This window comes from Periophthalmus magnuspinnatus, chromosome 16 (genome assembly GCF_009829125.3).
Source record: "Periophthalmus magnuspinnatus isolate fPerMag1 chromosome 16, fPerMag1.2.pri, whole genome shotgun sequence".
Classification (NCBI taxonomy): domain Eukaryota; kingdom Metazoa; phylum Chordata; class Actinopteri; order Gobiiformes; family Gobiidae; genus Periophthalmus; species Periophthalmus magnuspinnatus.
Window position 1 is genome coordinate 26,470,363 of NC_047141.1, and position 12,401 is coordinate 26,482,763.

General features: G+C 37.0%; 1 protein-coding gene across 1 annotated transcript; it reads right to left on the bottom strand.

Annotated features, from left to right (window-relative positions):
• On the bottom strand, positions 1 to 12,348 carry erp44 (endoplasmic reticulum protein 44). The gene is made up of 11 exons (XM_055227809.1): positions 12,186 to 12,348; positions 10,615 to 10,687; positions 10,213 to 10,252; positions 9,871 to 9,986; positions 7,998 to 8,182; positions 7,792 to 7,907; positions 7,058 to 7,232; positions 6,196 to 6,307; positions 5,415 to 5,556; positions 3,071 to 3,173; positions 1 to 2,458 (listed from the first exon to the last, which is right to left on the bottom strand). The coding sequence occupies exons 1-11, from the start codon at positions 12,243 to 12,245 to the stop codon at positions 2,351 to 2,353; spliced, it is 1,230 nt and encodes a 409-aa protein (XP_055083784.1). The 5' UTR covers positions 12,246 to 12,348; the 3' UTR covers positions 1 to 2,350.
• Between the last annotated feature and the right edge of the window lie 53 nt (positions 12,349 to 12,401).

Sequence of the window (12,401 nt, forward strand, 5' to 3'; positions counted from 1 at the left end):
TACTGTAAAATGTTTTTAATTTAGTTTTCCATTTTCCTCTTCCCCTTTGAGATGAATGAATTAGAAATGGCATCACTCACTCTCCACCCTTCTGTTGCTCACTGGTTTTTGCTGATATGTCACTATACAAGCATCCGACCAATTCTGCAATCTGCTGCAATCCTCTGTTATTCACACATCGAAATTATGTACCAAAAATTCAGATTGTAGAAAAACATCTAAAGAAAAATATAATTACTTTTGTAAATTTGGTGAAACGTTATGGTTATGCTTTCCTCCTTAATGACAACAGCAAGTCAACAGTGAATCAACAGCCATTTCATCTAATACACAGCTAAAAACAGTTTAAGGTGTATATAACTTTTCAGGTCTGCCCTCTGCTTGTCTCCATGGAGATATTGCTTTGCCTAGAATGTTTAGCAGTATGGCATTCAACATTTTTATTGCACACAACAACCAGACAAGTTGCCGATCATATCAGTGAAAAGGTGACATCACTCTCAGTCAGAATGCGTTTTTTGCAGTTGAATAAATTAAATGTGTAATGCCATATTGTGAAACATTTCCAGGCAAAGCAGTAACATCTTCATGGAAACAAGCAGAAAACAGAAAAGTTACATAGGGCACCTTTAATGTTATTCACCTAAACCCAGTTTAATGGCAAAATGAAGGAAAGTGTGCCTGTAAAAAGTATTGAACCTGACTGAGTGTCCGTTTGAACTCACCTAAGCTTTACACGTGTCTGGAGAGGTCAGTATTTACAAAGTGACATATAGAAAATAAATATTTGGGATGAATGTTTCCCACTCATACAACGAGTGAACATAGATCAAAGGTAATCTGGTTTACAATAAGAGTACAAAAAATGTACCCGTAATTTAAACAATTCTATTTAACTACTTTTTGTAATCACCAGGCCTGTCAACGATATTTACTTCATCGGTTTGTATTTCAAAAAATTAAGAATGAATATGTTGGCCTCAATGTTTTTCTAATGTGAAACTTAACATTTTGCAGAATATTGTCAACATTTAAACTGGAGAGGGTTGATAAAAATGACTGACCAGCTGATGATACCAACTTCAGAGTGTTATTTCTTAGGGGATTAACCAGCTTTAGGGTTATTACGTCAGTGGTATAAGTCGGTTTTCATTATCATTATCTTTTATCATATTTCCTGTAAGATATTGCAGTTCAAATCTACTGTGACAGGCCTTGAAATGACTGATGCAAAAGTGAGTCTGCTTAAGACACTATGTGGGCGCTACCAAAGAGACTTATAGCCAAATACTGGCTTACATCAAATACAATATGTACATTTGTAAATGAGTAACAAAAGATTCACTCAAAATGATTCATTAGGAGTACTTTTTACAGGCACACTTAAAGGAGCACTGTGGAACTCTTCTGGTGGAGAGTACATCACCTGTGCTAGGCTTTGTCCTCAATACTCCACAGTACGGCATTAAGTCTATTCTAATCCACTTTCATGAAGGTTACCCACCAACTTACAGGCCAGATCTGTGGAGAAGCGACCCTGCCTAAAGTTAGAATGCATGTTATTCGAGGTATTTTTAGCAATAAAAACACCTGCAATTGAATAAAAGCTAAAGGTTTTATGCCATACTGTGGAACATTTTTGGCAAAGTGGAGACAAGCAGGAGACTAATCATCTACCAGAAATATTACATACTGCGCCTTTAAGTCTAGTACCAGACAAAGCAAGAGCCCGGCCTCCTCTGCATTATAAAATATCTACTTCAGAACTATGTGCACACACAAGGTGGTCAAGGAGCTTCCATAGGTGGTCATGTCATTGCTTGTGCCTTGTATAAAAATGCACTTGGCCACATAGAGACGCAGTCAACAGGCGTGGGGGACTATTTGGCGTCTCCAATAGCAACAGTACTCAGGGGTTGAACCGTAAAAGTGGAGTGACACATTTCAATCTACAAAACCAGTCATGAAAAAGCCTGCAATAAAATAAAAGAAATTAATTTAGACCAAAACAGAAACCCTATGCTGCACAAATGTATTTACAAGCTCCAAAAATGAAAATAAAAACTGTTGCTGCTTTTCTAATGCCCCAAACCCACCCCATTTCTTCATATCCCCTTTTCCGTTTCTTCCCAAATAAAAATAGTACATCAAAGTTATGAAAATAGAGGTCACTCCAATGCGTCTGTGTCATGGACTTGCACGGCTTTAGTTCTTCTTGCTTGAATCCTGATTAGGTTTTCCTCTTGTTTTCCTTGATTCTTTGCTAAGGGTTGTTGTGTGTTGCTGTGTGCAGTGGGCTTGTCCCCTCCTGTCCACTGGCACTGGGTCTCTGCCTCTGCAGGACTGTCCCTCACAGCTCATCCTTGGCCCGTGTGAGGATGGTATAACGCTTCTCGCTCGGGGCCAGCTTTTGGAAGGAGCTGTCTGGGGGTTTGCTGGCCACTTCTCCAACTATCTCCTGATAATGAAAATATACACGTTAAAAAATCATTTTGTCTCTTTTGAAGTTGTTAAGACTATAAAGATAAAATGAACTGGCCACTACTCATCAATAATGACATCAGTAATGTAAATGTATGTAAACGGTATTATATAAAACAAAAATAATGATTATAACACATCACATAACTTTGGGTTTCAGAATTGTGAAAAATTAAGATCGTTGCCATAGCAGTTAACAATTTCAAACTACTGGTAAATACCTTTTATATGTTGAAATGTCCTCAAAATGCTGCCTATAATAGGAAACTGAAACCCATGAATTGGTAAAAAATAAAATAAAATAAAAAATGTCTATGTTCTAACAATTATGCCGATTCATATCTATAACTGCCTTATTTTATGCACGCCTTTTATTTAATCATACTTTACATTTTACTATAATACTGTATTATCACCATCATGCTTTCTTTATTTTACACCATAACGCTGAAGCACTTTCTCTTTGTAAATGATGTTCACTGACAATGGCCATAGCACGAATGACACACACAAACTGAAAGTGCACACTACAACTGTAACATGCAGGGTCAGATAAATTTGAGGTGCTGTTTATTGTTCACCATCTTACCTGTCCAGTCGTGCTCTCTGTGGGGTCAGGTCCATGGTGAAACTCTCGGTGCAGTTTTCCAGAATGTAGATCCAGGACAAATTGCCTCAGTTTTCCGGGAACGCTACAGGATTAGAACACAAATTCCAACACGTTATTTGCAAAACCAGATCTGCTTATGTTTGAAAACTGGTCTGACTCCACTAATGACAAATATTATTGTTAGCAGAGTCACTGTGCAGCCTCTGGGCTAATACAGCTATACAGGCTTATGGAGATCGCTCAATTAATTTATGGCAGGTCATACTTGGCAGCAACCCACAAACAAGAAAACAAACCTAAAATTCACCTAAATCTCATTTTTAGTGATAGAGATGTTTCAGTTTTGAAATGAGTTGTCAAGAAACAACAAATACTCTATTCTCCATCAGACCAACAGCAGCTTCACTTCTCCTTATTCACCCAAAGAAACTAGGCAAGAGTTGAGATTTGATGTTACTTCACATGTATAGATTTTTACCACTTATACCGTATTTTCCGGACTACAAGTCACACTTTTTTCATAGTTTGAGCGGGGGTGCGACTTATACATGAAATTATTCAAATATATAATTTCACATCTTCATTATTGTCACTGACAACCGCGCGTGGGCACTCTAGGCTTGTGCAGCAGTATCTACAACCCCTGTACCATTGAAAATTTCAACATTACGGTAATTTAAAAGACATCTGAGAAAGACTGAACAAAAATGCACTCTAAAAGAAAATCATATTCTGCCGAGTCTGATGACAGCCACGCAGAGGAAGCAGCGCTTAATTTACTTCCGGAGTTGGGGGAGCTGTTCAGAAGCGACACCGAGGATGAAGAATTCAATGGATTTAGTGATTTGGAGTGAGATCTAGAGTAAACTTGTTAGCTTGTTTTTCATGCTTTAATTACCTGATTAACCGTTAATATCTTATGTTACATACCAGACATATATTCAGTTCTGTTTATGCTTCATGTAGCTGAATAAATATAAATGCGTTATGTTAGCGTGCTGTACTGATATTCACCCTTTTGTTTTCTATTTTATTGTTATTATTATAACTTGCCTTTAAAGATAAAATATCCGTTCTTGGTCTTGGATTTTGTAAAATAAATTTCCGCAAAAAATGCGACTTATAGTCCAGTGCGACTCGTATATGTTTTTTTCTTCATTATTATGCATTTTTTGGCTGGAGCGACTTATACTCCGGAAAATATGGTAATTAGAATAGATCAGACAACAGAGGCCAAAATCACAGAGTCTCAGCTTCACAAAGAGCCCTGCCATTTGTTAATACACCATGTAATGCACCACAAAACCCTAAGTATGCATGATAAATATTGGCGCCTAAAAATTATAGTTAATTCTATAATTTATTGAAGTCGATATAGTAATTATCAGGGCAGGCCTAGTCATACTGTTGTCATATCACCAAACCGTAGCTGGTCCCTGGTTGCAACGTGTGTCACATACATTTAAAACATACACTAATGTAATCACTGTGTGCGCCACAAGCTGCACTGATGTGATGTAATTAGGTTGTGGTCAGTCCTCGGGCCAGGCTGTGATTGGGGGCCAGGGATCGCCACGGTGACGGTGGAGGGGGGCAGAATAAATAAGATTAAATTAGATTAGACTGGATTAGTTTAGCACTTATTGCACGTGCCAAATCATGTCACATTAGCTCCGGTGTCCTGGCCCATTGGTACAGGACAGATTTTAGGAGGTTTGACATTTCTTTGGTGTTCACTTCACAGTGCAGAACAGTGGCCATGTATTTAATATTTCCTAATTACAAAAGATTCAATAATACGAATATTCATACTGGTTGAATTGCATCACTGGAAAATTTGAAAAATGACAAAGGATGAAAGTGACAAACTAACTTATCCCACAAAGCTTTTAAGCCACAACAACCAAAACATATTCTTGACCAGTGTTTTCTGTCTGTATATTGTCTTTTTCATGTGTAATGTGGAAAACAGAACTAGTTCACTTTGAAAGATTTGCCACACTCTAAAGTTATTACTCACATTACTTAACACATCCTTGCATTTTAATTATTCGCCAGAGTTATAGAGAGTTATAAGTAAGACCAAAGTTGAGTCATTGTAAAGTTTAAAACTACTAGCAGGCCAACAGTGCACTTCCTAGTTTGCAAACCAAACAAATGCTTTATAATTAGATGCAGACATTGCACAGCAGTCTCATTTTGACCCTAAGAGCGTTTTTTACAATGTATCTGTACTGGTGCAAAAATATATGCAAAAATCGAGTATAACTAAAAATGAAAATTATGTATTATTTCTATTTGAAAATCATAAAAAGATACTTACGAAATGTCTTTAAACTCAGGGAAGACATACATATGTCTAAAGGAGTCGATGGCGATGACTGGACAATCAGCCGGAGTTTTCTGAATGTGGAGAAGAGGATGACGGAACTTATCACAGTCCGCGTGTAAAAAGTTTATAGTCCCTGAGGAGAGGAGCAAAACAATTAAAGAAATGCATTTTATTGTTCTATATGAACTGGCACAGGCCAATAATCTCTATGGGCTATACACTGTTTTTTAAATGCACAGCGGAACCTTATCCCACAATTTTTTAATGCACAGCGGAACCTTATTCTTTGATGCAAGGCATGTGATCACACAACCTTCCCATAGATTAAAGTACTTTCAACCAACACCAACTACAGCTTTGTGACTAAATACAGTCATCACATTTTGAAATGATAGTGGAAAAGTAAATTCAATTCTTATTTATGCTGACAGAGAAGACATTGAACTTTGTGCCAGTTTTTTTATTACATGTTGATAGGCAGAGTAATTGCAGAGATATTAACCATAAAATATCAAAGTCAAATTTGACCATCTTTGCTGCGCTGCACCTCAGTTTTAGACTATGAGAAGTTTAGAGTGTGATAATGTATACGGTAGTATAAGAAGAAGAATGCAGAGTAAAAACAATTCAGTCATATTAGTGTTAATTTTATGATGATTATTTGTTTGTATTGTGATTTTAATGTCTTTCTTATTCTGTAAAGCACTTTGAATTACTTTGTGTATGTGTTTAAAAAAAATGTATTTAAAAAGATTTATTTTGAGACACTTACCTTTCTCACTAATAAGCTGTCTTGCTACTTCATGCTGGAACTTTTCTAAACTTTCAGTGTCTTCTTTGACGTGGAAGAGGATGAGGAATGGGAGGCCTTCTTCTGTTAGCTCCTGGTCAATGCATAAAAACAGGTTTAGACCCCAGTGTTTGAGCCAGATGGTGCCTCCTCCATCACTGCATACTATATGTACTGTACACACATCTATATTTCATCATATTACTACAAACAGCAATAAATTATGATCACACTGGCATTCGGCCATGTGTAGAAAGTAGGACACACCTAGAGCAGCTTGAATTATAATTGATATGATTTTATTTAAAGCAATTATTTATCTACTGACAAATGTAAACCTGTCATGAAACTATTATAAATATGTAATGCCATACAGTTTTTTTAATGCAAAGAGAAACTAATGAAACAAACTATTATTTGTCAGAGATTGGGTCCACTAATTTTCCTTATTATTTATTAATCCTGTGTCTTAAAACTGACCACCCTACCTTTGTGCTTGAATAATGACACTCATTTTTAAGCTATTATGAAAAATGGCACTATAATTCAATAAGATTCAAGCTGTTGAATTTTATGTCAGTTTTTGTTTCATGTTGATTGAACCAGATATTAGCCATAAACCAGAACAAAACATCAGTTACGATGTAACTTTTTGGTGAGGGAGTTTTCACGTTCTTGTCTGGAGAAGTAGCATATCCTCCACCAGAAAAGTTAAATTGTTTACCTTTAAACTGAAACCTCTACCATAAAACTCCATTCCCTTAGCACAACAATGGACAGTTAAAAAGTTAAGACATCACTTCTTCTTTCTCACTGATGGGAGCAGTAATAGTCCAGTACACACCTCTCCATTTTCAAAGGTGATCTCTCGGACCAGAGGCACACACTTGTCCTGGACCCAGGCGTATGCAAGGTCAAAGTTCGTGAGAGAGCCCAGGTACACCATGTCAGGGGCTGTCTCTCCGGTGGGCCTGTAGATGATGTTGTCCCCACTGAAGCGCTCGTGCTGAGACACAGGGCTGGAGAAAAGACAGGGAGATGTTTTAACTTTAGTTTTCATGAACATATCTAAAAAAAAAACCCAAAAAACTTACAGTTCAACGTTAAGCATTTGACCTACTACTCGGATAAATTCCTAATCATCAAAGGCTTTAACTAAGAATGGAAATATAAATTGGTGGATTGGTATGATGCTGACATTAAAAACTATCCAATATTTAGCATTTAGATTTTTTCTAGGCTGTTCAGTTCTCTGTGTGTCTTAACATACTCATCAAAAATATTTCAAATCATATCTCAAATAAATACCACTTATAATTATTTTTATGAAGTGAAATGTTAATTTGTGAACTTAACAAAAACTTGATATGTGGTCCTCTTAGATTTTACAGCATTTATATTGACAATATCGATTAGGGGATATCAGCAAGACAAATATCAGATATCACATTGGCTGAAAAACGTACATATCCAACCATCTATAGCATAAACAGTTTAAAGATATGCTATTAATGAATTGTACATGATGTACAGACATAGCGGCGCTGTTCAAGGTCTTGTTGTGACAGTTGTGCTCACCCAAACCCAGCCAGGAATGTGCAGTCATCTCGCAGGATGTTGGCCACTTTTTCATATGTGCGATAGTTGTCCGAATCCTTCTTTTCAAAATATCCTATAATGGTCCTCTTGCTCCTCTATTAGAAAAAAATACAATAGATTAAAACATAAACATGAACATATTTGTGTTACTCCCAAGTACTTCTACTTTTGAATGCTGAACTCACATCCACATTAGTGAGCTCTTCAGGGGTCAGGGCCTCTTTGATTGGGTCAACCTGCTGCGTTCTGATGAAGTCTGCGATGGCGGTCACAGATCTCTGCCCCCTGTACTCCCTTTTCATCATCATCCCATTTCGGAACAGTTTCAGGGTGGGGTATTTGGTGATGCGGTACCGCTGGGCTATGTCAGCTAAAAGAGGGAGAATACCAGTGTTTTACTTTACTTATTTTTTACATATGTCTGAACATTTATGGATATGTTCAGCCATTTTTTTCTACATTTTCCTTAAATTTCTAATGGAAATAGAAGAATAATGAAGCTAGCCATTTTAAACACTACCAGGTGCAATATCACTTGAGAGAAAACAGAAAGATGAACAGTTAATTTCACATATTTCAAAACAGTTTGTAGAGGAAAGAACTACAGGGTCAGAGGCAAGATATTTAGATGATTTAATAAAACATGAAATTAGACAAATTGAAGGTAGAGTAATGTGGCTTTTGTTATTAAATTCTATGTTTACTGTTGTCTTTTTATTTCCTTTAATTTGTAACTTTTTTTGATTGATTGTGACCAAAGCTAGACAATATGGCAAAAAATGCTTTTATTGATAGAGGAATAGATGGATGGTATGGCTGTACACCTCAACAAAAACCCAAGCTGATCATTTTCAATTTGAAACTATACAATCTTGATTACATAAAAAAAAATTCAGATTCATTTCACAGCCTTATTAGTAACATACTATATTCTAATTGCAAATCTCAAACTATACACCATCTTAAGAAGTATACATTACCCACCCCTAACTCCAAATGCACAGGAGGAGCAGAGCCAGGTTTATTTAAGCAAAGACAGAGGAATCAATTGATGAAGAGGTGGGCTGGCGACGCAGAGTAAAACACATGGGGATGGGTGAGGAAGAGGAGCAGTGACACAAATGCTGGTTAAACCCAGGACTGAAGACAGAGGCTTCAGTCGGCTCCAGGCTCTGATCTCCTACATTAAAGGCACCCCCCACCAAGAGTAAATATTGTGTACGCACAGTGCACTGGCGCGTTTGTGCCACTGTGGCAGGTGTCAATCTCTCCACAGGGAGTCTCTGAGCCCCCGGTCTTCACAGGAAGCAGCAGTTTTGTCATTAGTCTTCAAACACTTTGCAGGTCATCAATAATTCCCTTTAATTTGCTTTATCTCAAAAGGCGAAGGCAGCCGGTTTATGCGTCTGCGCTTTGGTGTGCTGGTCATCTATGTGTACATACGTGCTCCAATAGGTCCCAGTGTGCAGGGACGATACATTGCCTTTGGGCCATATAGAGCGAGGGGAGTTTGTTTGAAAGTCAAGATAACAAAATTGTGTTAACTAGGGGTGATTGATATGGTGAAAAATCATATGATTTTATTGGAGCCTATGCCACAGTTTATATTTTACCACAAGTCTTAAAATTAGTAGCATTAGCATAAGATAAAATAACTGTTATTTATCTGTGTATGTGGAAATTCCAAAGTTGCAATAACAGACTGTATATGGAATAGAAAAGGCACTCATAATCAAGATAAATAGCTAACTAACCTCTCACTCACTTAGAGCACGCTAGAGGCTGACCAATGAAAGAAATAATTGGTGAAAAGTTTTAGCAGAGAGCTGCATTAAACGGAAAAGCATTGAACCACAGTAAAATGCTCCAGATGAGCAGAGCAAGGTCACATAACTATTTTATGCCATTAGCTTTTTAACTATCTTTATTTTTATGCCTTTTCCAGATGAACAGAACTGAATTGTGTCTGTAATTATATTGCACATGATATACAAATTTTAACTTTATAAAATACATTTAATGTTTACATACATCACAAAACTAAACAGTTATACTCACAGTGCTGGTCACAATCAACACGTGCAAACACCACTTGTTTAGTGTCAGGAAACTCCTCCCGCACAATGTTTGATGCCTCCTCAAATATCGGATGAAGCATTTGACTAAACCTGCACCTGTAAAAAACAGTAAATCAAATTTGTAATGACAAAACTTTCTCAATAAGTGTTTTTATGCAAATTAGAGATGGACCAATATACACTACCAACATAACAAAACAATATAATACTAGATCTAGTAAAGTACAGTTACAGTAATAATTGAATTGAAAATCCTCACATTCAACCAAATCATTAAACTAACACAATAAAAATGGGCCTAATGGCTCTTAGTCGCACTTACCAGTCTGCATAAAAATTCACTAATGCCACCCCGGCATTATCTGCAACAAAACACGGAGTCAGTACATACACAACAGCGAGATGCATTTACCCTCTGGCAGTAATCATTTAGTTAATTAAAATAAATGTAAGAAACAAATATTCATAGCATACTTTTAAGAAGACGAAAATCAGGATGTTTATTAACTGTAACCAACCTATTTTAAATAGGAGGTGCATTCAAAAGTGGTTTGGCAGCAATTTAGTAACCACTTTTAGCTGTATCAGGCAACTGCTTATCTGTTTTATCTTTACATCTATACTGTGATGAAGGACATTTCGAAACAAGGAAAAACTGAACTATGCAGATGAGTTATGAGGCAAACTGTTCAGAAACAGCAGTAGAAAATAAAAAGGATCTTACTTAGGACATCATCAATATTGCCCGAGTCCAAACTGGTAATTTCTGCCTGACCAGGAGTAGAGAGGCCCATTACCTATGAATCATGAAAACATCAAGAAAACAGATTACACAAATCAAGGAAAGTGACAAGGGCAGAAGAGAGATTGTTTGGTCTAAGTATATTAGAATCCTACTAAAATATACATTCATTTTAAGTGTCTTAAGCACAGTTTAAAAAGAAATAATTGGTGTACAGACAAACCCCCAGTCACTATCGGGATGGTGGGAAAAGATGCCATAAACTGCTACACGGGGGACCCTCTTGAGGTCATCTCTGTAAACCAAACTTTATTGTAGGTGGGTTTTAGTGTTTATTCAAACAGATATTGCTCCTCCCAAACTGGTTTGTCCAAATGATATTTGCGATATTTGACGTAGGTTGGTTTGGATGGTTTGCCTTAAGTGTTTCCTACACAATTTATGTTTCATTTGTTTATTTTGCCTATTACATGGATGGGACAGGGCCCCATGAAGACAGCTCAGCTCATGAAAATCTTAAAAAACTAAAGTGATACAGTTGTGTTATTATAATAAAAAAAGAAACTACAACAACAAACTAAAGTATAAAAGCCTCATCTGAGCAAGTAGGTACAATATTATGAATCAACATCCTCCCAAAGCAGGATGTTTGTACATGCACAGACTACAGCAGACGCTTAAAGAGAGACTTTTAGCTGTTTGACAGCAAATCTCATCACAGAGTATGGAATTGCTGAACCAACTATAACTCTCCACCTCAAAAAAATATGTATGGTATTTAAACTATGACAAACACTTTCCACTAAATAATGATTATGCTGCAGTGACGGTGTGTCGACCTGGTTAGACTTCAGAAAGTTATGAAAAATGCAGGCTTTTTCAGGACAATGAAATTAAAAGTGTTTTTTTTAAACTCCAAAACTGAGATCAACCAAAGCAGCTACGCTTTGCTGCTGTGTCGAGTTCCGGGTTTTTAGCCAATCAGAATGAGCCACAACAGAGGAATTCACCAACCATCGAGCATCATCCAGAAGCAAAGAAAAATTACCAAATTTATCACTAAGTTTGTCTAAATAGCATTTACTACAGCAGATTCTAAAAGAAAATTACAGTATATCATTCAATAGATTAACACTTATGCCCAACCACGACAGCTTTTACATGTATAAGTAATGTTGTAATTAAGTGCACAAGAAATACCTGTTATTCAACACTTTTTGTCAAATCTACAAGGTTTGGTCAACAACGGGAAGCATTATAGAAGATTTGCCATCACTTTAGTGCACGGTTATTCAATGGTCCCCCTGTAAGTTGACATTGCAGCTAGACGTCCCAAAACGATGAAAATGCGTTGCTAAATCATACTGTGATGATCCGGTTTCAAGATCTGTTGCTAGATTCCAGTTGTTTCTGTGATTTTAACGACACATCGCTCACCATAACATATTTTAAGAACAGTCATACCTGAATATTCAAATCGATTAGCTTGTAGCCGGGGTAAAGCTAGCCTGCTCTAAACAAATCAAAGACAATTTTCTAAGCATTAAACATACCAGCAATATCACCGGAATGAAGCGGACGTCTAGAGAGAGAGATTTTGATTGCAGTTTCATTGTACGCGATGAAATTTGGTGATGTTGAGGAGTTTTTGCCTCTCTAGTGTCGTCGCCGCTCTTCTCTCTGCTGCAGGAAACCGTCGGCGAGCAATTCTCACGGTGACCACGGAAGTCACAGCGGCACTTCCTTAAATTCGCGCTGTATTTTGGGTA